This window comes from Vombatus ursinus, unplaced genomic scaffold (genome assembly GCF_900497805.2).
Source record: "Vombatus ursinus unplaced genomic scaffold, bare-nosed wombat genome assembly UNPS02014790.1, whole genome shotgun sequence".
Taxonomy (NCBI): Eukaryota; Metazoa; Chordata; class Mammalia; order Diprotodontia; family Vombatidae; genus Vombatus; species Vombatus ursinus.
Window position 1 is genome coordinate 1,066,623 of NW_020954568.1, and position 27,909 is coordinate 1,094,531.

The 27,909-nt window shown below is 54.4% G+C and overlaps 1 protein-coding gene across 1 annotated transcript in view; it reads left to right on the forward strand.

Annotated features, from left to right (window-relative positions):
* The window catches only part of KCNQ1 (potassium voltage-gated channel subfamily Q member 1), a 361,243-nt gene extending 346,036 nt beyond the window's left edge, over positions 1–15,207 (forward strand). The window contains exon 16 of the mRNA XM_027868695.1: positions 13,646–15,207. Within this exon, the coding sequence (XP_027724496.1) occupies positions 13,646–13,879 (234 nt within the window). The 3' untranslated portion in view covers positions 13,880–15,207. The remainder of the gene's footprint in view (positions 1–13,645) is intronic.
* Positions 15,208–27,909: the final 12,702 nt, after the last annotated feature.

The following is a 27,909-nucleotide window of genomic DNA, read 5'->3' on the forward strand; positions in this document are numbered from 1 at the left end:
CCATTCCTGCTCCCCCTAAGAAGACCCTGCTCAGCCCCAGCCCCACTTCCCAGAGGACCCTGCTCAGCCCCAGCACCAGCCCTGCTCCCCACCCCAACACCCTGCTCAGCCCCAGCCCCTCCTGCTCCCTAAAGGACCCTGCTCAGCCCCAGCTCCAGCCCCACTCCCCAGAGGACCCTACTCAGCCCCAGCCTCACTCCTGGTCCCCGCCCTGCCCCCCTACAGGACCCATCTCTAAAGCCAGCAAACTCTGTAGACATTTCTCTGGTGTCTTTGGCTTTCTACAACCCAGTCAAACCTTAATAATTCACAATCATTTAAAGGAAACACAGTCTAAATTAGTTGCACTGGGTTGAGTCTTTTTTAAGTGAATGGTAGACTCTTTGTAAGAGATGTTTCGCTCCCCTGGGGCATCCAGAACCAGACTGCGTCGGCCCATCATCCCTTTCCACAGCTCTGGGAGCTCCACCCAACCATTTCCCCACAACCTCCCTGGGAAACAGGAGGCATCGGCATTATGACCACATTTTACAGGTAGGGAAACTGAGGCTCGGAGAGGTCTGGTGACTTGTCCACAATCGGCGGTGTCAGGTCTGTTGTGGTTCAGTCGTGTCAGTTGTGTTCAACCCTTCATGACCCCAGTGGGGGTTTTCTTGGCAAAGATACTCGTTTCTAATTAGCTGCTGTTGGTTAATAGTAAAGTGGTCTGAAGGGTATTTGAAAACTTTCCTTTCTCCCGTAATGTTCGCATTCTCCCCTGATATCTTGCTCGATTACCCAGTGGTTTGGAAAACTTCTTTAATTTTTTAAACTTAATTTGTCAGATATGTTTTTTTATGTCCCCTTCCCCTCGGAATTTCTTCTCTCCTATGGAGAAGAAATGATCAAATGAAAAGAAGGAGAAAGCTGTTCAAGAAAGCTCACCCGCGTGGTGATAGAGGCCCCCCCACAGTCCCTTACTGCTGCCCAGTGGGGCTTTCATCTTCTGCAGGGAAGGAAGGGAGGCACATTACCTGACACGGAGCGCTGGCAGTGTAATCCGGCAGCACGCAGTTTCACCGTCTGGGTTTGGGTTGTTGTTTCTTTTTTTCCCGGTTCTGTTTTCCTGGTGCCGCTTACCTCATTTTGCATCTGGTCATATGCAGCTTCCTTGGCTTCTCTGAATTTTTCAGTTTTTGGCCATTTCTTAGAGCGCCACACTATGCCGTTACGCTCCAGCACCGCAGCATTTTTAGTCATTCCCCAATGGACAGGCATCAGCTTCGTTTTTAGTAACTCTTTTCTGCTGAGACGGGACGGGGGTCAACATGAGCCCAGCCACAAACCCCAGTTGGAACTGGTCATGCCACAAAACTCCAGTAAGTGAAGCTTTCTCTATGTCCATGGATAACCAAGAAAATCTGTTAGCTTCCAGCATATCAGTACTTTGCCTTGCACACAGTAGGAGCTTAATCGATGCTGTTGAATTGGATTGAATGGAATTCAGTGTCCCGTGACTTCCTGGAGGGGATCTTCCCCCAGAGGCTCATTCTTCCCTTTCGGTCTGCCGACATCCCATGGGTCCCATGCTCGGGCTGGCCACCCGTGGGACCCCTCGTCTCCCCTTCGAATCCAGCGTTCTCATGGGATGAGCTCACTGCCTGCGTGCAGGTCGTCAGGGGTGTGTGAGGCCAGGAGCTGGACACGGGGGCTGACCGCCGGCCCTGGGCAGTGCCTTCCATAGGATGGGTTCTGTGACTTCTGGGCAGAGGGAGGCGTGCCCTATCAGCCAAACCTCTTGGCCCAGGTGCTAGTGGTCAAGGCGGAGGATGAGGTCACCCACCATCCAGCCACTCATGGAGATGCCAGGGAGGACGGGAGCCTCCAAGGGCTTGTTTTTTAATCAAAGCCTGGCAACCTCCGTGTATACTGTGCCACAGTGGCCCCAAAGAGCCAGGCCCAGGCAGGAGGCTTTTGGTCCGAGCCTCAGCTCCGTGCTGGGCACTGACCAAGAAGCACGACGTTGACTTTGGAAGGAAACCAGGTTTGCCTGGCTGGGCTCGAGGCTTTCTCGTTTTGTGTTATTTCTCCTTGGTTTAAGTTTGTTTTTTTTTTTGAGGGGGAATAAGAAGGAGAGGATATCGTCCATTCCTCAGGCATCTAAAACCTTGGGGCCAATGAAAGTTGAAGTTGGAGCAGAAGCTGGAAAGTCCTGGGTGGGCCGCTTGGGGAGGCGCCTGGGCCAGTCGGTGGGACATTTGTCACTGCCGAAGGATCCGGCCACAGGAGGGTCCCCATTGGGATGGGACAACCAGAGCCCTCCGGGAGAGCAGCCGGGCTAAGCTAGGCCAAGCCCCTCCCTTCTCTGGAGTGCTTCAGTGTCCTCAACTGTACAAGGAGAGGGTCAGACACCTCTAGGTCCCTTCCAGCGCAGCTTTGAAGGCAGAAACACTGGGCATGGCCCAGTCTCCTCCCTGACCCCTTACCAGCCCTGCCCCCCTTCTTACCCTGGTTTTCATCATCTCACTTTGGGGAAAAGGCTCATAAAATTCATTTGCCATCAGCTACTGTTTGGATATGGGGAGGCCTCCCTCTACAGATGTGCTCTGCCCTACAATGACACACATTTGGGAGACACCAGTTTCCCTCTGCTGTTTATGAGGCTGTTTTTCTGACCTGGAACCAGTCATTACGTGGACCCAGCTGTCAGCCACGGCTGTGGAGTCAGCATAAACAGAGGTTAGGAAGGCCTGAGGGCCAGGAGGGATTGAGCCTTTGGGCAAAGAACCTTGAGATGCACTGAGACTGGGCCATTTGGGCAGCACTGGCTGGCCAATCTGCTGGGTCCTTCCCTTGGGTGCTGACGCCTCTGGCAATACCGGCCGGGCCACTCTGAGAAGGGCAGCATAGCTGCTCAGTTTGGGGACTGACCCAAGGGCCCTGGGTTCAAATCCTGCCTTGGTGTGGGACCTTGAAGGCTCCCAGTCCTTCCCTGTGACATGGAGGAAATAGTCTCACCTGACATGAGATGAGAATGATTGTCATCCGCTCCCTTATTTAGTGCTTGGGGTCGAAGGGGAGGGTCTGCACCAGTGGCTGGAAGACCGCTGCTTGTTATGGAATCCAGCGAAAAGAGCACTGGTCCTGGAGCCAGAGGACCTGGATTTGAATTCTGTCTCTGACACCTGCCTGTGTAAACCTGGACAGGGCAATTCTCCTTGCCCCTCCCCACCCTGCCTCAGTTTCCTCTGCTGCGAAATGATGGGGTGGAGGAGGTGGCCTTTGAGGGTCTTGCTGCTCTGGTCTGTGCTAACACGTTCAGCCTTAACTTCACACGGGTCGGCAGGAAGGCGCCTTAAAGTTCATTTAGTCATTGATTTATGTTTGGGGAACTGAGAGCACAAAGGGGGCGACTTGCTGACCAGATCCAGGTGGCAACATCAGGGAGGCAGAATTTGAACACAGATCCTCAGATCCCAAACCCCTTTCAGTCTCACCTCAACGCCAGCCCAGCTCAGAGCTAGCCCCTCCAGGAATGCCGCCCCCGCCAGTGCCTCAGGGGGCTCTTTGCTTCTGCCCCGCCAGTGCCTCAGGGGGCTCTTTGCTTCTGCCCCCCCAGTGGGATGGGGGGTAACGTTGTGGGTTACAGTTTGTGTTGGCTCCCCACGCAGGCCTGGCCCAGGGCTCTGCACACAGTAGGTGCTTACTGAATGCTGCCTGGACCACCTTAGTGTTATCCCAAGGGGTTACTGAGGGCTGGGTCCAGCGGGATCCCCTCCCACCCTGCCGCCAGCTGCCCCTCCTCTGGGGCTCTGGACCAGAGCTGTCCTGTGAGCAAGAGTTGTGAGGAAATGTGAGGCTGGACAGGACAACAAAAGGGGGAGAAGCCCGGGCCAGCGGGAGGGGGGGACTGCCCAGAGCCTCAGGGGCGTCTGCCTGGGCAGCAGAGGGCCGAGGGCTGCAGGCCCAGCTTTGGCGTGGGTTCTTTGGGGCCTGGAGGAGCCCTGGGGGCAGGGGGGCCGGTGAACAGGGAGCATGAAGCAAGATGGGGCTGGGGTGGAGGAAGGCTCTGGGCTTGTTGGCGCCAGGGGATGGATTCCAACAGTGAAAAATGCGTCTCATCCCTGCAGAGCCCAGAGTCTGGCCTGGGGAAATGTGTGATCAATACCTGCTGACTGACCTGGATGGGGCAGGGCTGTGTGGGAGGGAGGGAGGGGGCAGTGCGGTACAGTAGGGAGGGGGGATGGGGGAGGGGGAGGATGGGGCAGTGCGGTACAGTGGGCAAGGGAGGGATGGGGGGTAGCCCAGGCTGAGCTTTCTCCTGTCCACTGCTGCTCATCTCCATGGGGGCTCCCGCCTTAACCCCGAACCCAAACACTGACCCAAACCCCAAACCCGTCATCACTTAGTGAAAGCCAGCCCCAGCCCTGCCCTGGCTTTATTCTTTTTTTTTTTTTAATTAATTTATTTTGATTTATCAACAATCACTACTGTAAGCTTTTGAGTTTTAAATTTTTCTCCTCCTCCCTCCCCAAGACGATCTGATATAAGCTCTACATATACATTCTTATTAAACACATTTTCCCATTAGTGATGTTGTAAGGAAGAATTAGAACCTGGCTTTATTCTCAACAAAACCCTAAATGAACCGTAATTGAGCTCAGTCAAAAGCTACCGTTTCATCTAACCCCAAACCCAAAACACCCTAGTCTTTCCCTCAAGTCTAACTCTAACTCAGGGCAGCCAGGTGGTACAGTGGTTAGAGCGCCAGGCCTGCAGTCCTGAAGTCTCATCTTCCTGAATTCAAATCCAGCCTCAGATCCTTCCTAGCTGTGTGACCCTGGGCAAATCACTTAACCCTATGTGCCTCAGTTTCTTCATCTGTCAAATTGCAAACCACTCCAGTATCTCTGCCAAGAAAACCCCAAATGGAGTCACAAAGAGTCAGACACGACTAAAAAATGACTGACAACAAGAAAAATCTTAACCAGCCTCCAACCCCACCTTGGACTCTTATCTTCATGTTAATTCCAACTGGAATGCAAGCTTAGACTCTTGCCATAATTCTGATCCTAACCCAACTCCCACCTCGAACCCAATGCCAGACTTGAACTCTAACCCCAACATCTAGCTCCTGCCTCCTGCCATCCAGGGCATCCCCAGACTCCTCCAGGGGGATAATTCTTCTGTGAAAGGCTGCCGGGTAAACCAGAAGAAATCTGGTGATGGCTGGAAGGCCAGGCCAGGAAGGTGCCCACAACCTTCTGTCTGGCCTCCAGTGGACCCCACCATTCCCATGACCCTGTCCTACCTGCTCCAGCCACAGCATTAGGGCTGAAGGCCAAAGGAGGCGGCCCCTTCCTCAGCCAGGCCCTCGGGAGATAGGCATTGTCTGACTGTTGACATAGAAATGATGGCCTTGGGCAGGCTTCCCTGCTTGGCTGCTGTCACTGGAAGGCTAGCTTTGCCCACTTCTGTTGGCACTTGGTAGGTAGACTGAGTCGCTAAGGCCTCGAATCCTCTCAGGGCTCACAGGGAGGAGAGTCAGCCAGGCTGGCCCTGGCCGGCCCTTGATGGGGCAGGCTGCCACCAGCCCACGCGGCATAAGGCATCTCCCTCCCAGGCCTGCCAGAGCATGCGCCTCCCATTCCCCAGAATGGGGAGGTGACCCGCAAGGTCCCACGTTGTTGGCAGAGCTGAAGCCAGAGCCCAGGGTGCTCCTGAGCTGGGGCTGGCCTACGGCCGTGGGCTCCAGACCAGGCTCCCTGAGTAAAGGCAGCTCTCCCTTCGTTCTCCCTAGCTTGGCCCGATGACAGTGGCTGTCAGCTTGTGGCTGCAGGTGGGTCTGTCCCAGGAGCTCCGGAGACTCAGCACTTCCTCAGGAAAGAGCCAGGCCCAGACTGGAGGGGGGCCAGAAAGGGTCTGAGAAGCTGCCTTAGCCGGCTGGGGAGACAAATGGTTTCCCCTTGCATGAGGGCGGTGCCAGCCGGGCACTGGAAAGGCCTCAGACAGGCAGGTTTCAGGTGCATTTAGGAGCCGCTCCCTAGAGAAGAAAGAGGAAGCTTGTCTCAGCCTTTCCCAGGGCTGGTCTCTTCTCCTTCCAGACCTCCCTCCCAGAATTCTGGAACAGGCACCTCCAGAAGGTCCCTAACCCCTTCTCAGGCCCCCACTCACAACCCCCAACTCCTTCAGTCTGGGGAGGACGGATGGATTCTCTCTGCTCACTGGTCTCGTGGCTGCCCCCCATCAACCAATAAACATTAATTAAGTGCCTACTGTGTGCCAAGCACTGTGCTAAGCCCCTCAATCCCAAGATGAGGGTTTCTCAGGGAACCAAAAACTGACAGGCAGGCATGGGATGGGGGAGAATGCCAGCCTTTTCCATCTGTCCTCACACCCCCAGAGAGCTCAGGTCCTGGTCTCCCCGGCTCTCTGAGGAGTCGAGGCTCTCTCTGGGCCCATCTGCCTGGTGATGCCCCAGTTCCCATTCCCAGCCCAGACTGCTGGCTCCCGGCCCGCAGGCCTCTGAGGTGCCCCCATGGGGGTCCATATTGGTGTGTTTATGTGTCTGGTGGAGGCTGCGTGTCTGAGTGTCCGAATTCCAAAGGCAAATCATCAGCGGTGGGAGATTCCACATTGTCCTTGGTCTCACTGCTGTCTGTAGACCCCCAGGTCCAACCCCTTGGTATGGGCAGTGCAGGAGCACACCCCCCCACCCATTGCTAAGGGGTGGGACAAACCCAGCTGGGACTTAGATTTCTCAGTACCAGCATCAGTGCATATAATCTAATAGACAATGTAAACATTAACCCCCAGAGGGCTGATTTCCTAGGGCTTGCCAAGAGGCATGTCTTTTTCTGGCTCAACAGCAAGGCTCCCCCCTCTGCCCAGCTGGAAGCCACGTGTCCCCCTCCCAGGTCGAGGCTCCATCAAGCAATTAGCAGAGTCCTCAAGCTTGAGCCACAGATGAAGGGAACCAGCTTTGGGCTTGCCCCAAGAGCAAACTGAAGGCTGGAGGAGGGGGAGGGGGTCTCTCCATTGGGTTCCCTATTGTTCTAGATAGTGCTAGCTATGGGCATTAGCTGATTACACCAAGTTACACCCAAGCTGTTTGGTTGGTGGCCAGGAATCTAATTTTTTACCAGTTAGTCTGGTCGCTACCTATGCTGATGACCAGGCTGTTTACCAAATTTTCCCCTTGGCGGTCTGTCCTGTCTGGGTTCTCATATATTTGTCAATTGTTTCTGACACACCCATGTTGTTTAACAACCTATATCACACATATATTTATCTTAATACTGACAACATGAAAGAACAAACATTGGAAACTTCACCACAAAATGGTGGCTGAATACAAAATGGAGTCAGCTCTAGCAAGGAAACAAACATACACTCACTCGCTCCTCCTCCAGGAAGCCCTCCCAGACCATTAGTTCCCACTGGGCTCTCCCTCCGAGCTCCTCCTAGAGCCATGTACAGATTCTATTGGAATGTGGCCGTCATTGCTTCCTGTCTTTCTTTGCGCTTTCACTGTTTCCTGCCAATGTGGTCTTTCTTCCCGCCCAGACTGTGAACTGGGGTGCAGAGGGCAGAGATATGGGATGTGCTGCTGGAGAGCAGAGACTGGTTTTGTATCCGTGGAGCTTTGCACAGTGGCTAGCACATATGAGAGAGAGGGAAAGAGAGAGACGTATGTATGTATGTATGTGTAGGCACATGTATATTGTACTGTACATGTATGCATGTGTATTGTATTGCATATGTGTGTACATATGTATATGTATGTGTGTTGATCGATGGATTGGCTAGTTCAATGCAAAGAGCGCTGAGCTTGAAGCCTTAAGACCCAAGAACGGATCCCAGCTCTGCCGCTGACCATCCGTGGGACCCCGGACGTGTATTTTCTCTCTGGGCTTTCTCGGTTTCTTTCTCTGTGATATGACCGGCTAGGACAAGGTGATGAAGATCTTCTCTGACTTCCCACCTGAGCTGTGGGGTCTTTGAGACCAGAACCCAGCTGGGCACAGAGCTGGACATGGGCCCCTTTAGATTCCGTTCCCTTGAGCCGTTGCCCTCCAGAAGACTGGCCATTGGCAGGCTTGTCAGCCGAGGCTCGAGGAGTACCCCACGACTCACCCGTGAACACTGTCTCCTTATTTCTGCTGCTCTGAAGAATGGAGGGAGGCCCTGGAGAAGAGAAGGCTGATTGTTTCCTGGCTGGCCAAGCCGGACACCCATCTGCCCTGAGTAGAGCCTCCCATTTTTGTTAAAGTGGCTTTCAGAGGTCCTGGAGACCACGTGCCTGCCCCCTCACAAGGAGAAGCGTTCAATCTGTCCACAGACTTTAGAAAGCCCCTGGCCTTGCTCGGTCCCCTTCCCGGTGGACACTGGGTGGACGTGCTCTGCTCCTGCCCGTGCCTCCGGGCTAGTGTCTGCCCTCAGAGGCCAAGTGCGGCTCCTTAGAACCAGAAAGGGAGCCCATCACTGCCAGTGTATTCCCAGCACCCAGACGGATGACTCAGAGCATTCCTTTCCAGCCCACTGCCACCTTCTGCCAAGGCCCCTGACGCTGCGGGGGGCTTCTGGAAGTCACGAGCCACTAGGCTTTCCCTTATCACCCGATCGTCCCCATCGGGTCTAAGCCTGGTTGCTGGCCCTCCCCCAGATCAGAAAATGCCATTTGGGGAGCAGCCTTGATTCACTGCCGCTGCTGCCCCGCCTCCCCAGCCTCTGCTCCCCACCCACCCCCAGCTCTGCTCGTTGAGCCTGCTGGGCTTACGCCCAGCCCCTCCCCCCAGGAATCCCTCACCTCTCTGGAGTGCAGCAGCACTGATGGGTCATGCCCCTTACACAGAATCGGCACCAACCAGAAGACCCCTGAATCCAAGCTCTCATCCCCAGATGGAATCTCCGGGCCAATAAGTCCTGATGCCCCCCAAGCCTTTATCCCTCAAGGAAGGCTCTTCCAGCCCTTAGGGAGGGGTCCACACAAACTGCAGGGGAGCTCCTTCCACTCTGGGACAGCGCTCACAGTTAGGAAATCCTTCCTTTCTATCACAGGGACGGTTATTCCCATTTTACAGATGAGGAAGTTGTGACTCCAAGGGGTATGAGCTTGCTCATAGTCACTGAGATTGTCAAAGGTGGGACTCAGTTAAACTCCACCGGAAGGCGCCGTGCCACGTGCCGGGGAGCTGGGCTCTGTGCCGAGCCACTGTTCCTACTATATGAAACCCCCACCTCCTGACCCCAGGCATTTGCTCCGGCTGTGCTCCATACCTGGAATGCCATCCCTCCTCCCCTCCACCTCCTGGCTTTCTTTAGGTCTCAGCAAAAATCCTCCCTTCTTCAGGTGTCTTTTCTCTATCCCCCTAAATCTAGTATCCCCTCTTGGAGATCATCTCCAGTTTTTTTTCTATATATACATAGTTGTTTATACGTAGTTGTAAGAACATGGCCTTCCCCATCAGACTGAGCCTTGAGAGCCTGGACTGTCGGATTTATGGCCTTTCTTTATGTCTCCAAAGCTTGGCCTAGTGGCTGGCACATAATAAATGCTTGTTGACTGAATAGATGATGCCACAGATTTTCCAATTCACAAAAACATCTTTGCCTTTTTGACTCAGGCTACCAAGAAGCCATGTCTCTCTCTGTCTCTCTCTCTCTCTCTCTGTCTCTCTCTCTCTCTCTCTCTCTCTGTCTCTCTCTCTCTCTCTGTCTGTCTCTCTCTTTTTCTCTCTCCCCCCTCCCCCCCATGCAGCACTCCAGCTGCTGATTTCTTTAGCCTTTCGGGCCAGACTTTTCACTAGTCTTCACAGAATCCCTCCCACCCCTGAATGCTGCCTTGGAGGGGTGTAGACTCTTGGTGTTGAAGTCTGCGTGGCGGGGCTCCTGCCTGCTCTGCCGGGATAGCCTGGGAGCCTCTGGAGGGTCAGGGGAGGCACCTTCCTCTGGCTGCCTCTCCGTGACTGCAGACACAGAGCTAAGAACACACCGGACATCGAATTCGTTCTTTGGCAATAGTTTTCCTCTTTCTGCCCCCTCTCAGAAGAAATGAACCGGGATAGCAGACTCTCAGTGCCAGCCATCAGACATCTGTCTCCACATAACCAAGGACCACTTCTTGTGGCTAGAACCTCGTGTACGGGGATGTGCCCATCCTAGCCCCAGGTCCACACTGTTGCCTGTACTGGAGACATATGGCCCAAGTGTGGAGCCGGTCCTGGCAACTGAAATGGACAAGCCACCTCAGGAGGACTCAGCCATGTCATGTAGGTTGTATACCTCAGAGCAGGAAGGCGCGACCAAGGACATCTGGTCACAGCTGGAGCACCAGAAGGACCCTCAGAGATCCTCTGGTCCAACTGGCTTGGCTTACAGATGAGGAAACTGAGGCACAGAAAACGTCTGAGCCGCACAAGTAACGAGTGACCGAGTCAGAAGAGGAGATGGGAAGGCCGACTGTGGACATCCTCTCCCGGCCCTAGTCCATCCCCGTCTCCAGGTCCATCCAGCCTCCCAGCCTCCCGGCCATCCCCCAGGTCCTCAGAGCCCATTGGTGGGGAATGTCTTCTCACTTAGACAAGGCCACAGCCCAGTTTTGGATGACAGGAGGGAAGGGAGGAGAAGAAGCATTTATGTATTATTGTGTCTATTATGTGCCAGGCACCGTGCTGAGCACCCGTTTTTCTTTTCACAAATACCCTCTCATTTGAGAGGACAGCAGAGGGCAACAAACTCCCAGAGGCTTTTCTCAGAGCCCTCCCCTAGCCCCACCCCCAGCCCGAGCCTCCTGGGGACTGATGACCTTCCTGCCATTGTGGGAAAGGGGGTAGAGCGACAGACTTGAGGGTCAGGCCATGCGTTCGAAGCATTTCCCAGGGCCAGCCTCGTAGCGTCTGACCCGAGATTCAGGCTGTGATGGGCTTTCTCCCTGGCATCCTCCAAGAGGCCTAGGACAGTTCCCACACATGCCAGCTTCCTCTCCATATCTGTCCAGGGAGTTAAACCCATTCCAGGGTCCGCCTCCTGGACTGACAGCCGGGAGTGGGGGAAGGAAGGCCTGCCGTGGTGGGCACAGACTCGCGGGGAGAGCCCCGCCCTCATCCTCCTCCCTCTCCAGAGGCACTCTAGAAGCTAGAAGATGGTGTTCACATCCTCTAGAACCAAACAAGCTAAGGAAATAGAAGCACAGAATGGTAGAAACTGGAGGGGCATGTAATCTCACTCCTAGGAGCAGCCAGGTGGTGCAGTGGATAGCACCCCAGGCCTTGGAGTCAGGAAGGCTCATCTTCCTGAGTTCAAATCTGGCCTCAGACACTTGCTAGCCGTGTGACCCTGGGCAAGTCACTCAACCCTGTTTGCCTCAATTTCCTCATCTGTAAAATGAGCTGGAGAGGAAATAACAAACCACTCCAGTATCCCTGCCAAGAAAATCCCGAATGGGGTCATGAAGAGTCAGACATGACTGAAAAATGACTCAACAACAGCAATGTAACTTCTGCCTTGTAGGCCCGAGGACTCTGAGGCCCACAGAATGTCATGCAGGACATTCTGTTGGCAGCGTCAGAGCGGGGGCTAGAAACTAGATCTTCTGGCTTTAAATCCAGCCCTCTTCCCATGACCCCATGGCGCTTTCACTGCCCTCTTTCCAAAATTGGATGATGGGGTTCGAGACTGTCCAAATGACTTGTGAGTTTCCATCCCACCCCCCTTTTATCACTTATCTTCTGTCTCTCCCTGTCTACAGGATCTTTCCTTCTGTAGAAACAAGTCCATGTTTCCCCCATCCTCCTCAAAACACTCTCACTCGCTCCCTTCCTCCCGGCTACCTTTTGCCCTTTGTGGCTAAACCACTTGAGGAGGCCATCTACAAGAGATGCCTCCACATTCTCTTCCCTCACTCTCTTCTTAACCCTTCACAGCCCAGCTCCAATCCAATCATTCCTTTCTCCTGTTGCCGGTGGTCTCTCAGCTGCCCAATACAGCGGCCCTTCCTCAATCCTCATTCTCCTGGACCTCTCTGCAGTCCCTGACGCCGTCGTTCACCCTCTTCTCCTTGTCACTCTCTAGGTTTCGGTGGACACCGTCGCTCCTGGCTCTCCTCCTCCCTCTCCAGCCACTCCTTCTCCATCTCCTTTGTCGGATCTTCCAGATCTCGCCCTCTAGCCAGAGGTATCCCTCGTGGCTCTGTCCTGGGCTCTGTCTCCCTCTATACTACTTCAATTGGTGACCTCATGAGCTCCTGGATTTAATTACCGTCTCTATGCTGATGATTCTCAGATCTGCCTTTCCTGCCCCAATGTCTCTGCTGACATCCAGTCTCCCGTCTCAAACTGGATGTCCAGTAGACATCTTAAACTAGTGTGTCCAAAAGGGAACTCATTATCCTTCCCCCTAAGCCCTCCCCGCCACCACCTTCCCTACTGCTGTAGAAGGCAACATCACCCTCCCAGTCTGCCAGGCTCTAACCCAGGAGTCATCCTGGATTCTTCACCATCTTTCACCCGTCACATCCAATATGGTGCCAAGGTGTGTTAATTTCACCTTTTCTCCATCTCTCAGATATGCCGCCTTCTCTCCACTGACACAGCCACCACTCTGGTGCAGACCCTCCTCACCTCACTCCTGGACCATTGCAATAGCCGCTGGTGGGGGTGTCTGCCTGCCGCAATCCATCTTGCCCCCACTGCAATCCGTCTTCCATTCAGCCTCCAAAGTGATTTTCCTAAAGCTCCGCTCTGATCACCTCACCACCCCCACTCCTCCCACTCAATAACCCCAGGTGTATCCCTATGCCCTCCAGGATCAAATACAAAATGCTCTGTTTGGCATGCAGAGCCCTTCTTAACTTACCCGCTTCCACGCCCCCCAGTCTTCTTGTCCTCCTCCATGCCGTGCCCCACCTCCTGGCTGCTCCAGGAACAAGGCCCTCCATCCGCCAGCTCCTGGAAGGCTGTCCCTCCTCAGCTCCAACTGCTGACCTTCCCGGCTTCCTTTAAGTCCCAGCTAACCCCCCCTTCTCCCCAGCCTCTCGTCACCCCGGTGTCTTTCTTCCCTCTGCTCATTATTTCCTATTTATCCTGTCTTGGCTTACCTGTACCTATCTGTTTACATGTTGTCTCCCTGAGTCCAACTGATTCTTGAGGGCAGGGGCTTCTTTCACCTTTCTTTGTTTCCCCAAACTTAGCATAGTGCCTGGCACATAGTAGGCACTTACTTACCAGCTGACTGACAGGTTTAAAAAAGATTTATTTCCAACTAACTCAACTCTAAGCTGCTGCATCAGTCTTTGGCGGTTCACCACAATCAGGGAGCCAGATCCCTAGAGAGCCTCGTGGGGGATGATGACGCCTTCTTCCCCGGGACCCCTCCAGTTCTGCAGATTGATGGGGGTAGGAGTTGGGGAGAGGGGCTTCAAAGTCACAACAGGGGTGTCCCTGCTTCCTGGCTCCATCCAGCCCCTGGTCGCGCTGGGGCTCTTCTCCTTGGCCTTTGAGCCTTCCCAGCGCCTCAGCTCCCACGGAGGGGTCCACTTTCCTCTGCTTGGCCCCAGCAGGTTTCCGGGCCCTGGTTCCACAGGGGTGGGGGAGAGGCTAATTCCAGGTTTCAGGGGCTCCTCCTTCTCCCCGCGAGGTCTGTCTAACGGCTCCGTCTGTCCTCGCAGGTGATGCAGATGGACCAGAAGCTTAACCTCATCACAGACATGCTACATCACCTGGTTGCCTTGCGGCAAGGGGATCAGAGTGGTGGTGGTGGCGGCGGCGGCGGCGGCGGCGGCGGCGGCGGCGGTGGGAGGCCTGCCCAGAGGTCCAGCTCCGAGATGTTCCTAGGCAATAACTCCCTCCCCACCTATGAACAGCTGACGGTTCCCAGGAGGATGCCGGAGGAAGCATCCTGATGGAGGCCTTCGGGCTCCGGGCCCCCAGGGTGGAGGCGGGCTGGGGGACATTGTGAAGGAAGAGAACGGAGGTAATTGACAACCAAAGCCTGCCTCCCCCATCCTTATCCCTTCACCCGACTGGAGGACAACATGGCGGCTGAGAGATGAGGGTGGCCTCTGCCTGAGGAGAACTCCCCTGCCTGACAGCAAGGGCTGTGGCTCTGGGCACCGTCAGAGCACAGGGCGTCCTAAGGCCCATGAGTGGGCTGCCCTCACCCAGAGGGGAGCCACAGAATCAGCAGAGCCTCGTCCATCTGAAAAGACCCAAACGGCGTGGGCTAGGGCAGAGCAGAGGATGAGGCTCTCGGGGACCCAAGCTTCTCCTTCCAAAGGAGAGCTGGAATTCGTCAGTGCCGTGTCAATGCTCTCACCCTGTTTGTCTCTATCTCTCACTCTGTCTCTCTCTGAGCCACGGGACAACAGAACCGCAAGAAAGGCTCCCTGAGGCAGGTGGCAGGGGTCCACTGTTTCCCTTGCCTGGCCTGCCCTCTTCTTCCCATCCCCGGGCCCCAAAGGGAAGGCCACAGCTAGCAATGCTGCCCTTCTCTGCTTTTCTTCAGGGAAAGCAGAAGGGGCCTAATCTGAGGAGACTTTTAGACTGTCCTGCTGTGAGGACCAGGAAAGGCCAGCTCCTCTCTGGAGACAAGAACCTTGCTCGTGGCTTCCAGGGGTCTGACGGTCTTCCGAGGAGCCACTGTGAGGGCCTTGTCTCAGAGAGCAATCGATATCTCATCAATCCACACAAATGACAAAAATACATGGAAAATGCCCTCCTGGTATTCCTCATGACGGTCTAGCCAAGGGAATTGGCTTAGCCAGACCTTACCAACCAAAGGTTTCCTGCTGGAGAGAAAGGGCAGATTGTCCAACCTTCCATCCCCTTCGGGCTGTGGTCAGGGCTAAACCCTGGGTGGGCCTGGGTGTGCTCTGTGGAGGGCAGTAGCTTTAGAACACGGAGCTCCCAAACCAGCCCTGGGGACCCCTGCCAGCAGCGGCAGGCCTGCGGGGCTTACCAACCGACCGCACACTCACTTCATGGGGCTGCTTCTCCCCAGCCCATCCTCCCAGGGCTGACCTGATCTGGTCTGACAGCTGCACAGTAGATGCGGTCTAAGGGTATGGAGACTGAGAGCTGGAATAGGGAATATTTCTGGGCATTATGCTTTCTGGCAATCAAAATAATTTTGTGATGATTTGGGGGTTGGTTTCTTAATGAGGGTCACAATGTAATTTCAGGATATTAATCTTCCATTCATTTCCTAATAAATGCAGAGTATTCTGTGGTTTCCTGGTTTCCAACCCACTTCCTTTTTTCATTCTACTCCAACAAATAGACCGAGGCCACGGCCAGTCCCCTGTAGTTGTACCGAGCTGGTGTCTTCTCTAAGGGCTCTCACACATGGTACACTGCCCTGCCCCCTTCACCAAAGCCAAGTAGCCAGACCATATCACGTTATCAGAGAAAGGTCCTGGGCTCAGACGTCACTTTCTCCACGTAGGCCAAGTGGGAACATTTCTCTGCCCGGCAGAGAGATCACAGCTTCCACAACTCAATGCCCCCACCAAAATGCCCCTTTCAGGAAAGAGCCCTGGGCTCAGAATCCAGGGCACTGAGTTCAAGTCTCAGTGCTCCCACGTACTCTGTGGGCCACCTGTTCAGTAAAATGGAGATCGTCGTACCACCTGCTTCCCAGAGGTCCTGTGAGATGAGAAGAAATGTTACGTTATTATGATTGTCCCTGGAAAATGAAGACCCCGTAAAGCTCAGAGACCAGGCTTTCATCATCCGCGTGTGGGTCAACGAATGGGAGCTACCAGGGACCTTAAAGGTCTCTAGTGCAAACCCCTCCATTCTACAGATGAGGAAACTGAGGTTCATTGCCCAAGGGATCGCCAAGAGAGCTGTCCAAAAGGACAGCGGCTTCCTCCATCACTGGAGGGCTGGAGCAGAGGCTGAAGGAAAGTGCACTGCAGGAATTGCTCCAGATACAGGGATTAGTGCCTGGGGGTGGGTCCCTTCCCACTTGGAGGCCATGGGATTTCACTTCTGTAACACCCTCCCTCCTCCTGCCACAGACCCCAGTGCAGAGCTCTGCAGAGAGGGAGCCCCGGGAAAGTGAAAAGTGAATGAATCAAGGGACTGGATGAATGGATGAAGGAATGAAGAAGTGCATTCCAAGATTAAGGCGACATCAGCAATGCCGAGGTGCTTTGGGCAAGGGGAGGGGGGCGTCCAGCAAGCGGTGTGACCCTCGCCAGCCAGCCAGGCCCATAGGGCCGAGGCTACCCTGAAAGTCTGACTTAGGGACCCTTCCGCAGACTCCACGTGAGCGCCATGACCTCGCTCCCAAATGCCACGTCCCCTCATCGAAGGGTCCTCAGAGGGCCTCCAGCATCTCCCTGGCCATTGTCTTCCCCTCCCTTGGAGAATGTTCTGGCTCAGAGTGTCTGCCTACAATGTCAGGGGAGACAGGGACAGGAACCAGAGCAGCGACCCAGCCTGGGCTCAGGCCTCAGCAGAGAGACAGAAACAGAGACACACACACAGAGGGGGCCCTCAGCAGGGCCCAGCACCCTCATCATCCACCTCCTAAAAGCTCTAAAAGGTACTTCTGGGGTCCCTACACTCTGCTCCCCCCCAAACTCTGTGCCCACCTGGAATGGTGCAGGGAGGTTCCCAGGCCCCTCACCCCGGAGGCCCAAGCTGGGAGGGAGGGCTTAGGGGGTCCTTCCTCAGAGGCGCTGCCTTTCTCTGGACACACTGACCAATGAGCCCCCCCCCCCCCATCATTGGTAGTCAGGGATGGTTTTGATCCCACTCTTCCAGATCAGGGAGGAATTAGAGTTCTCTGGACCTGGAGCTGCTATCAGTCAGTCAGTCAGTCAGTCACCAAGCATTCCTAAAGGTCTGACTCCAGGCTGTGGCCGGTGTTTTGCCTCTATTTACCTCTAGGAAGCAGGGGCTCTATCCTGGTGAAACCGTATCCCTTCTTCACCACCACCACCACCCGCAGCCCAGTGCTCTGCATAGAGGCACTTAATAAATGGCTGAATCAGAAAGAAATGTGCCTCTCGTATCTGGAAGTTCTGCCTCCTTGGTGCCGGACCTGGGGAAAGGCCTGGGGGGTGGGGCAGTCTTCGTTTGGATGGTTTTTGCTGAGTCCAGGCTGTATCCCGAGCCCATATGAGATGCTACCTCAGAAACCCAGGTAGGTTCCATTACAGAAAAGGACTAGAGACTCCACGAGGGCAAGCCCTTCACTCCACAGACTGAGAAAGCTGGGGGGGAAGGAGGCGGCCCTGGCACAAAGAGCTGGGCGCTGAAGGAAGGCGCAAAGATTCTAGGGTTGGGGGTCTTGGGCTCAAATGCGGGCCCTGACCAGTTTCCTTCTCCCCTCAACTCTGCCGCCTCTTAGAATCTGTTTCCTTCAAAATCCTTTCCCTGCCCCAACCCTTCATTCCTGACAGCATTCCCCACCCTCCGGGCCTCTGCTGCCGCTGCTCCCCAGAATGCCGAGTCTTCGGACGCTCAGCTTCTAGGAAAGACGGCAGCTCCCAGCCCTGAGAGACCCATCCCTGGGGTGAAGCGTGGGCTGGTTTGGGGGAGTCAGATAGAGAGCGCTGTGATTAGGACAGCCCCTGTCATAGAGGGCATAGTGACCATGCAGACGACAAGGACATAGCAGAGCCGGCGGCCAGATGGGATGTGAAGATGGCCTGGTCTGCTCCTTCCTCAGGCTGACCTCCTCTCACGCACTTTCCTTCTTGCTCCCCCCTCCCCCCCACCTCTCTCTATCTTTGTCTCTCTGTGTCTGTCTCTCTCCGTGTCACTGTCTCTGTCTGTCTGTCTGTCTGTCTGTCTGTCTCTCTCTCTCTCTCTCTCTCTCTCTCTCTCTCTCTCTCTCTCTCTCTCACACACACACACACACACAAACACACACTGCATAGATTTCAGTTCAGACTCGATAGCCAGATGAGATCATTACTGCCTCTCTTGCAGAACCAGCCTATCTGCCCACAGTCCGGGTGATTGCTTTGCCTTGTGGGGGAGGTCACAGAGATGCTCTCCAACAGCAACGCTTGACTGAACAAAATTTAACATTTACAATGGCCCCAAACGAGGCCCTTGCCTGTCACTGCATCACTGTTTCCCACAGCAATTAAAGGAAAAATTCCAATATTCATTCTGTCCATAACAGGCAGGCAGAAGCCTTTTACCAGCATAGTCAGAGGAACGCAGCAAACAGACCCACCCAATTCCTGACGATTGGTTTAGATAAGCCAACATCCCTGTTTGAAGATACATAAATTTAATGGCGTCGCAAAGCTGGAAGGGACACACCTGGAAAAGAGTTCCTGCCTCCTCCTCCTCGGACCCAACAGAGAGCCGGCCATGCTGTGCTCACAGACTTACAACGGAGGACACGCCAGGCTTCCCCGGGGAAGACTGTTCTCCCGCTGGACGGCTCTCACCATCCAGAAGGTCTTCCTAACATCGAGCCTCAGTTTTGTGCCCCCATGGCTCCCATTTGTACCCTGGGAGGCCGGCCAATCAGGACAGGCCTACTTCCTCTTTCATGGGCCCATAAGATTCAAGAAAGTAAAGATTCTGCAAGAAGAATCATGCCGAAAGAAAGAAAGAAGCTTTCATGACCTGGGACCAGGAGAGCTCCATGGCCCACACAGTCCCACATGGTCTCAAGTGGGATCCTGCTCACAGGGAAAGAAAGCATCGGTGATGAAACTCATACATGACCAGAAGGACATGAGGGAGGTCGATTGGCCATAATCCGTAAGGATCCCTTCCTCTGTGCTTTCTCCAGGAGCCCCTGAGCAACGTCACTGAGGTGACCCTGAGTTCTTTGGGATGACGGACTGGGACCCATGATCAGTCATCTCTCCTTGAGCTGCACTGTGACTACGATATAGTGCCATCGAAGAAAAGTTTCCATTGGTCATTTCAAAGGGAAGGATCGAAGAAAGAAGCTGATGCTTAGAAGTGACTTCATTTTTTTTTTTTGCCATTATGCCACTCTTTAATGATAATTAACAATATAATAATAGCTAACATTTATATAGCACATACTCTGTGCTAGGGATTGTGCTAAGTGCTTTACAAATGTTAGCTCACTTGATCCTCATAACAACCTGAGAAGTAAGGGCTATTATTATGCCCATTTTACAAATGAGGAAACTGAGGGAAACGGAATCTAAGTGACTTGTGCAGAGTCACACAGCTAGTGTCTGAGGCAGGATTTGAACTTGGGTCTAGAAATGACTTTCGAGGTAAGCTTTTCCCACCCCCTCATTCTGCCGGGAGGACACTGAGGCCCAGAGAGAGGAAGGAAGTTTCCTAAGGGAAGTCCCTATGTTCAAGGAATCCACGCTATGGGAACACCTCATCTTCAGGAAGCCACCAGGTAAACTGGCAAATCACAAGCACAAATCCATTCTGAGCTCTGTGGATGCCTGCGTCTCAAGTGTTCTACATCAGACAGAGCTTCGCCATGACTTGAGGCAGGCAACCTCACGGCATCTGGCTCCAGTCGTTGTGTCCATTTTGCCTGAAAACAAGAAATGAAGAGTTTCTGTAAAGGGAAGAGAATGGAGAATATCAAAGTTGGAAAGGCCCTAAACCATCAAATTCAGGGTAAGGAGTCGCTTGACAAGCAGGTGAACACGCCTATTGGGAGGTGCTAAGCACTGACTGTGCTGGACACCGGGGACGAGAGGACAAAACAGCAGCACTCTCCACACCATGCCTGGAAAGTGACCAGGAACACTGCCTGGCACAGAGCAGGCGTTTAATAAAGGTTCGGTGATTGATTATTGGCTGATTGATTGACTGAGGACCTCTGGTGAGAAGGAGCCCCTTCCACATTCCGCTTTAACGTTTGGGAAGTTTTTTCTCACCTGCCTAAACCTGCCTGAATGAAAGTTCCATCCAGAGGTTCTGCCCTCTGGGACAGAGCAGAACAAGCCTGATCCTTCTCTCATGTGACAGCCCGTAAAGTAAGGGCAGACTGCAGTTAACCCTTCCAACGCTTCCACCCCGTCCTCTCTTCTCTGGGCTAACCGACACCAATTATAGAAGGTGTTTGCACTAGCCACACCTCTACTGGCCTTCTGGGGCTGGTCCCGAAGCTCCACGAAGAGCAGGCTGTGGAGGTGACCAGGGCACCAGCGGGCTCTTGCCCGGCACCCACCACAACTCCACCTCCTTGTTCCAGCGGGGGAAGAATCTGGACCAATAGCCCGTCATCCAGGACGATTTTCAGGTGGCCAAACTCACAGAGGAGTTTTCCACGGTAAGCATCTTCAGCGTGAGTTTTTTTCGTCCTTGTCAGCTCCAAGACACATGCCTGTATTTCAATAACGGAATTGTCAGTCAGTCACTGGAGCCAGGCAGACGGGCTTACAGAAGGACTCCAGGAAGTGGGCATGGCCTCGTTGCCCCAGGGATATCAGAGGAGACAGGAAATGAGAAAACCGAGCCTCCAGCATCTCCCTCAGAAGTGATGCCACCTGTCCTCAGCGCTGGTCCTCACTGCATGCAAGGTGCAGGACAAGAAACCTTTGCTGTCCCTCACCCCAGCGGGGCACAAGGGCAGCGAGCTTCTAGGAACACAGCTCCTTCCCTCGCTCCTCAGTCTCCGTTCTCCCAACTGCCCAGAGGCTTCAGCGGCTTAGCTCACACATCGGCTTTGGGGGAGCGGGAGCTGGCTACATTCATCCCGAATGCGGAGAGAGGGCTGGTGTTGAAACTGCCTCCCCCAGGAAGCCCAGCCCAACAGAAGCCAGGTGTGTCACCTTCACATAAAAGATGCCTTTTCTGAGGAGAAAGGCAGACACCGGCCTGCGTTGATGTCACCTCGTGCAGCCCACGTGGGAATCGCTCCCACCAAAGTTCCAGCAAGCGAGCTGCTCGCCCCTTGGCTGTCTGGCATGGAGTCTGATACAGCCCGTGCAGTCAAGGCAGGTGGACAGCGCCACATCCACGGCGGTTGTGCGGGACCATCCCATGGTTCGGACAAAACATCTGTCTAGAAGGAAACTCACTCCCACCAGAAACAGCTGCCCCTGAACACAGAGCTCAGGCCGCTTCTTCGCTCAGCACCTGTCTCTGCTAATGTCCTTTCTAACAGCCGGTCGAATTTGAGGCCTGTGGCCATCGGCACCTCTTTGGACGGGTCACCCTCAGGGTCCTGAGGAGGATCACTGGAAGAAACTGGCTGACGTGGCTCACCATCTCCCTCCACGTTCCACAGAAGGAAGGGGTCTTCCTGAATGTGCCCCCCTCCCCAGCCGCCAACCTCTTAAAACGTTGGTGCTTGGGGCAGCTGAGTGGCTCAGTGGATAGAGCACTGGCCCTGGAGTCAGGAGGACCTGAGTTCAAATCTGGCCTCAGACACATAACACTCACTAGCTGTGTGACCCTGGGCAAGTCACTTAACCCCAACTGCCTCAATAACAACAAAAAAAAAAGATATATAAAACGTTGGTGCCTGAGCCCCATGCTTCTGACACAGAGGCATGGATGACCCCAAGGTGCTGAAGGAGGAGTGGCTCTTGGGACATGGACGATGCACTTTGCTTGACGAAGCACATCTGTGACGAGCTATTTATGTTTTCTTTTCTAATGTGGTTCGGTTGCGGGGAGAGAAAACAAAATGCTTCTTAATTGAAAAAAAAAGCTAAATTAAATTTAAAATTAAAATACAATGATTTCATTTCCCACCCAGCCCCACTCATCCTCCTTCACCATCACGACCCTGCTCCAAGCCCCTCCCCCTCCTCCCCTGAGAGTTCCCATTAGATTGTGAGCTCCCTGAGGGCAGCTCAGCACCATGCCTGCACACCATAGGTGCTGAATAATGTGTATTAACTGACTGATCTGCCTGACTCTAAGCTCAGACCTTCGTTGTTTTGATTGCAAGAATCAGTCTGCCATTTGCCGCTCACTGGAACCGAGGTCAGGGAGTCTGGATCTCACAGGGTCCCAACTGGCCAACATTCGGCCCCAACGGCCTTGGAGACTCCTTACTTTCAGGGTTCTCTGTCCTTCATCCAAAGCTGCCCCCAAGCCACAGGGGCTTCACTGGAGGCCGCTTCTCAGGCCACTGCTAGGGCCCCTCCCAGCTCCCTATGGCCCTTCCCTGCTCTGCTCGAAGTGGCCCCGATTTTCTGGGTTCTCCACTTCCGTGTTTCTTTGCACTGGTCCCTCCCCAGCCCCACCTACCCCCACGCCCCCTGGTCCCTGGAATGCTCTCTGTCCTCACCTCAGCCCACAGATTTAACCAAGGGCACAGGGTGAGTGAGGGCTAAAGGCCAGGTTACTAGACTTTCCTGCTTCAGTGGGCAGGTGGGCTGGTAACCAAAGCACTTTATCTACACCATCTTTAGCTTAGGAGGGAGTAACCAGAACCTCTGACTAGGAGGGACCCACTCTACGATTCTGGGGGAGGGCTCCTCTAGCCCCCATGGCCTCAGGAGGTCCTTCCCACTCCAGGGAAGTTCTTGTTGGTGGAAAATTTTCTGACCCCAGACTCAATCCGAACTCACTCCCCCATTGTGGATCTGCTGTGGGGGGCCAAGCAGAATGAGTTGAATCCCTCCTTGTGTGGGAGCATTGACCTCTCAGCTCCAGGGCCTGGTTTCCTGAGGCCTGAGGAGAGCTTGCCTGGCCTAGCCCTCTCCAGTTCCCTCCCAGTCCCTCTTGGCCCTGGGCTTGCAACAGCACTCCTGGGGAAAGGTTTGTGGGGTATGCTTGGGGTGAGGTCAGAGCCCCTGACAGGCTTCACTTCGGCAGCTTCTCTTTGACAGTCATTGCCGACTGTGTGAGTGGCTTCTCTGGTCCTCTCTGTGCCTCAGGCCCTTTCGCCAGTACTGGCCAGGGAAATCCCTGCTGATTAGTCACTGGGCACCCTCGGTGAGTCCCTCGCCCCTCTGAGCTTCCTCAGTTTCCCCCCTCCTCACAAGAGGGTTGAATTGGATGACAGCGAAGGCCCTCTCCAGAGTGGACATTCTGCGTCGAGGACACCAGAGTCTGAAAGAGGCTGAGTTTTGCCTTGGGCCTGAGTGGGGACCATGTGTAGGGGGCCTCGGGCTCCCCAGGTTGGAGGAGATGTGAGGCACCGACGGTCCCATGCATCCTCAATCTCCCTCCCCAGAGCTTTCTCAGGTGGGCCCCCTGCCTCTGTTGTGACAGCTGCCTTCCTCTGCAGAGCACAATTGATCCAGATCCTTAGGGCAGTTGTACTTGTCCCTCTCCCTGTCCCCAGCCCCGCCCCTCAACCAAACACCTCCTTGGGAAGCCAGAAGCAGCAAGGCCTGAGGCCTGAATGGAAGCCCAATGCCTCCACTCACTTTTGGGAGACAAATTCTGCACCAGTTCCAGGGGGGAAACTCCCTCCCTCCCTCCCTCTTATTTTGTCCATTCCTCCCCAGACCCAGCAGGGTTCGTTCCAAGGAGACCTGACTCCAGGGAATGAGCCTGGCATGTTTGTGCGTGGGGGGGTGAATTGAGGTAGGAGGCTGTACTAATTATCTGGTCAGTCTGCCCAGCCTGAGGACCAGAGAAGGTGGTCAAGGTCACACAGCAGCCTCTCACAGCCCATGTGGCCCAGGGTTGCCAAGCTACCATACAATGGGTTGGTGCCCGTCAGTGACTTGGCGAGAGTCCCCAGACCCCCAAGAAAAATGTCAGGAAGGGACCCTTGGCCCTTTGTTAATTACAAAATAAACAGACATCCGGCCTGCTGGGATGCAGGGACTACTTGTGGGGCGTTTGCCCTGGAGGGAAGAGACAAAAGAAAAATCCATGATGGGCCTGTGCAGCCCACTAGCCTCCACCGACTGGGGCACCCTCTGCAATGGGGTGGGTGGCTCTCCAAGCTAACCTAGAGGGCTTAGCTGAAGTGGGTGAGGTACATCTGCTCCGGGAGATAGGGCCCCGGGAGGACTACCAGGCTTGGAGCAGCCCAGCTCCTGCATTTCTGGATCAGCCCCATCTGCAGCAGGGGAGGGGCGGGAGGGCAGCCTGAGACCCCCTGGGGAGCTGCAGAACAACCCACTCACCAAGGGAGGGCCCCATGTGAGTAGGAGGGACTGGGGCTGGCCTTCTCCAACTATGCCAGGCACCTGAGAGGTCTGAGCATTGAGGAAATGTACCAGAAAAGGGAAGCTGTGGCCTGAAGGTGGCCCCCACCATTCCTTCCTGACGGAGCTCCCCCTCGACTCCATCCCAATAGCGCCCAGACCTCACCCACCCCAGGCTGCCCTCAGGAGGGCCCCAGCCCCTCTCCCCACCTGGGACAAAGGAAAGAAAGGTGACTCGTCAGCCCACCCGGCACCTGGTGGTCCCAAGACCTTGGTGCACGTGGAGGAAGGAGCTGGGCCACCCTCCCAGAACCCACCCCAGCCCCTAGAACAGCCTCTGGGAGCTGGAGAAAGCCCAGCTGATCCCAGGGCATTTCCCCTCCCCCCACCCCCACCGCACAGCTGGCCTCTGCAGGTCCCACCCCCACCCACTGTCTTCTGTCCCCCCCTGGGCTGGCCGAGGCACCCGCAAATCAATAATCTCCTTCTGAACACACATACCACGGGGCACTCCTTCACGTGGGCTTCCTGAAATAGACGTGTTTGCAGCTATTTCCAGATATTTGTCCTGGAGGAGAGACAGTAGCCAAGCCTAGAGGGTGGCTTTGATGAATGAATGGCCCTCAGGCGGGCCTCAGAGGCAGGCCAGGTCCAGGGGACTGGCCAGGAAGGACCTCAGAGGACATCTTGTCCAGCTCCCTGACTTTCCAGAAGAGAAACCAGAGCCCCGACAAGGCAACCCATCCAGGGTCGTGCAGGCAGCAGAGAAGCCCCCAGTCCCCTCAGCCCAGCCAAGCAGCCCCGGGGGATGGTCACTCAGCGAGAGACAGTGATCAGCCACCGATGCTGAGAGAGGAGAGGATGCTCCCGGGGGAGGAGCGGGCCAGCTGCAAGGCCAAGGGAGGCTTGTTTGGACATCTGCACTACAGGGTTCAGACCAAAGGACAGCAGTATCCTAGACCCAGCTGACCCTGCTCCATCTGCGTCCTTGGCTGGGCAAGCTTCACTGGGCAGAGCGAGGCTCCCAGGAGCTCTGGATAGAAATGGGAGGGCTTGGGGGTAGGGTGGCCAGGACAGAGAGAGGCAGCGAGTCAGAGAGAGACCTCAGTGCCCGAGGCTGGCACTCTAGAGCAAGCAGAAGGAGGCATGGAGGGGGGTAGGAGACACCAGGGAAGCTGCCCTAAGAGAAGAGACGAGAACGCCCAGCCTGCTGGGTGCTACTCTCCCCTTTCAACACCTTGTTCTTGCTAATGGCTAAGCTCCATTATTTCTAGGCTATCGCTGGGCTACGGTGTCACCAGAATCTGCCAAAATCAGCGTCCCTGGGCAATGTGCCAGCTTCCCTACCCTAGTTGTTCTTCCAGAGTCTACAGACCTGGAACCCCCAGCCAAGTACACAGCTATTCATTCTCCAGCAACCTGTGGGGTTCCTTCCCCCCTTTCCCTCCCCACCATGACGTTCTATGAAGCGAGAGCAAGAGCCCAGAACAGCAAAGACCTTGGAGGCATCCTGTGCAAGCAGTATAAAGACTACCCCTTCAAGACAGTCCCTGAGCAGTGGTATTGCAGCCCCTGCTTGGAGCCCTTCAGTGACAGAGAGCTCACTACATCCCGAGGACACCCCTTCTCTCAAACTTCTGACTTTCTGGCTCTGGTCTCACAGCCTCCCTCTGTCCTGGCCCCCACCCTGACCCCTGCCTTCTCTCCCTCAGAGCCCTCAAGTATGTATCTGATGTCCAGAAGCTTTTCCCACCTCCAACAATCCATTATACTGGGAGCTCCTGGAGGGTGGGGACTGGCTTGGCATGGAGCCTGGCACATAATAAATGCTCATTGACCAAACCTGCCTCCCTGCACCTGCCCACCCTTTGCCAGAGACAGCAGGCTCCCAAGAAGGATTAGGGAGGTTGATTGGAGGTAGACGACAAGTCCAAAGAAGGATGGTAGGATGGTTCAAGGTCCCTCTCTCTGAGATGCAGCTAGGTGGCTCAGTGGTTAGGGTACTGGATCTGGAGTCAGGAAGACCTGAGTTCAAATTTGACTTCAGACACTTCCTAGCTGTGTGACCATGGACAAGTTAGGTAACTTGTGACTGCCTCAGTTTCCTCAACTGCAAAATGGGGATACAAATAGCACCCACCTCCTCCCATGGTTGTGAGGATCAAAGGAGATATTTGTGAGTCTCTTAGCACAGCATGGGGCACATAGTAGGTGTCACATAAAACCTTCTTTCTTTCCTTCCTGAGAAAGTGAAAGTGTCGGGTCAGCCTCCACCCATGGGGAGGGGGGTACAACCCCACCTTTGTGGTCATTCTGAGGGTGGAGGTTCTGGGAAATCACACACCCACACATGCGCACACACGCACATGCACACGCTCACACACGCACACACCAGGAGAATCCCACAGGAAGAGGGGTTTCTTCTTTCCTTGACTTTGGGGGCACAGGGCGGCAGACCCACACCCCGCAGGCTCTGCTCCCCCACCCCCCAGCCTCCACGGGCGGCTAGCTCTCTCTCCCTACACAGCTGCGGCCAGATGTCAGCTCACCAGCCCCGAGGCAACTTGCCCCACCCCCTCACATACTCCCTCCTCCTTCCTGCAGGCCCCCAGGCCTGTTTCTGGCACTCAGCAGCCTGGTCAGAAAATGAGCCTGAGAAGGAAAATTTTCCATTCTCCTCCTGCTTCCGGCTTTGTCCTCAGTCAGCACTCCCCGAGAAGCACCCCTGACCTATTGAGGCCAGCACCAGGCTGAGTTGCACAGCTACCCCCACCCAATAAACACATATACATATATGCACATGCACACACAAACAGATATACATACATATACACAGACACACACACATGTGCACACAGACACATATATACATACATATACACAGACTCACGTACACACGTGTGCACACACACACACACACACACACACACAAAATCCAGCCTCAGACCGAACATTTGACACTTACTAGCTGTGTGACCCTGGGCAAGTCATTTAACTTGCTAAGTTCAGCAAGTGGTGGACTAGGGAGAGGTCTGGCCAGAATGCTGAACGCCGACCCTGCCCTACCCTTCCCAGAGTGACTGGAGGCCCTGAAGTGGGTCATAGCCCTACTATATACATGTATGTATGTGTGTGTGTATGCATATATAAACTGAGCAGTATAGTACCAACATTTGCCTGCTTATCACCTCCTGAAGCCTTTTGGTAAGATTGTTTTCATGATCTATATCTTTTCGTAATTTTTTTTCTTAATTTTTAAATTTTTTAAAAATTCAATTGCATTTGGGCTATAATCTATGGCTGCTAGCCCTTGTCTGTACTTTTTTTCCATTCAAATTTTATTTTGTTTTCAGGTCCAAATTCTCTCCTTCCCACCTCCCCTTTTCTCCCTCCATTGAGAAAGCAAGAAAAACAACGCCCATTACAAACATGTATAGTCAAGCAAAACAGATTTCCATATTGGTCCAGTCCAAAACAGATTGGCTTTGAAGGCCAAAACGGTGAGTTTCGTGTTTCATCCTGAATTTATTGAGTAGGGAATTGACATGGCCCACACTTGGGGAAAATCCCTTTGGTGGCTGAGTGGGGGTTGGGCTGGAGGGGGGAGAAACTGAGGCAGAGAGAAAAGGGGGCATCCTCCAGAGATGCTGCAAAGGCAAAATCAACAGGCCTTGGTGACAGATTGGATGGGGGGTGGAAGGGGGACAAGATGAGAAAGAGTGAGGAGTCCAGGATGGGAAGGTGCCTAGGTTGTGAGTCTGAGGAACTGGGAGGTTGATGGTGTCCTCAATAACTATGGGGAAGTTTGGAAGAAGAGGGCCTAGGTAATGAGTTCTCCTCCCCTCCCTCCCCTCTCTTTCCCTTCTTTTCACTCCCCTCCCTCTCTTTTT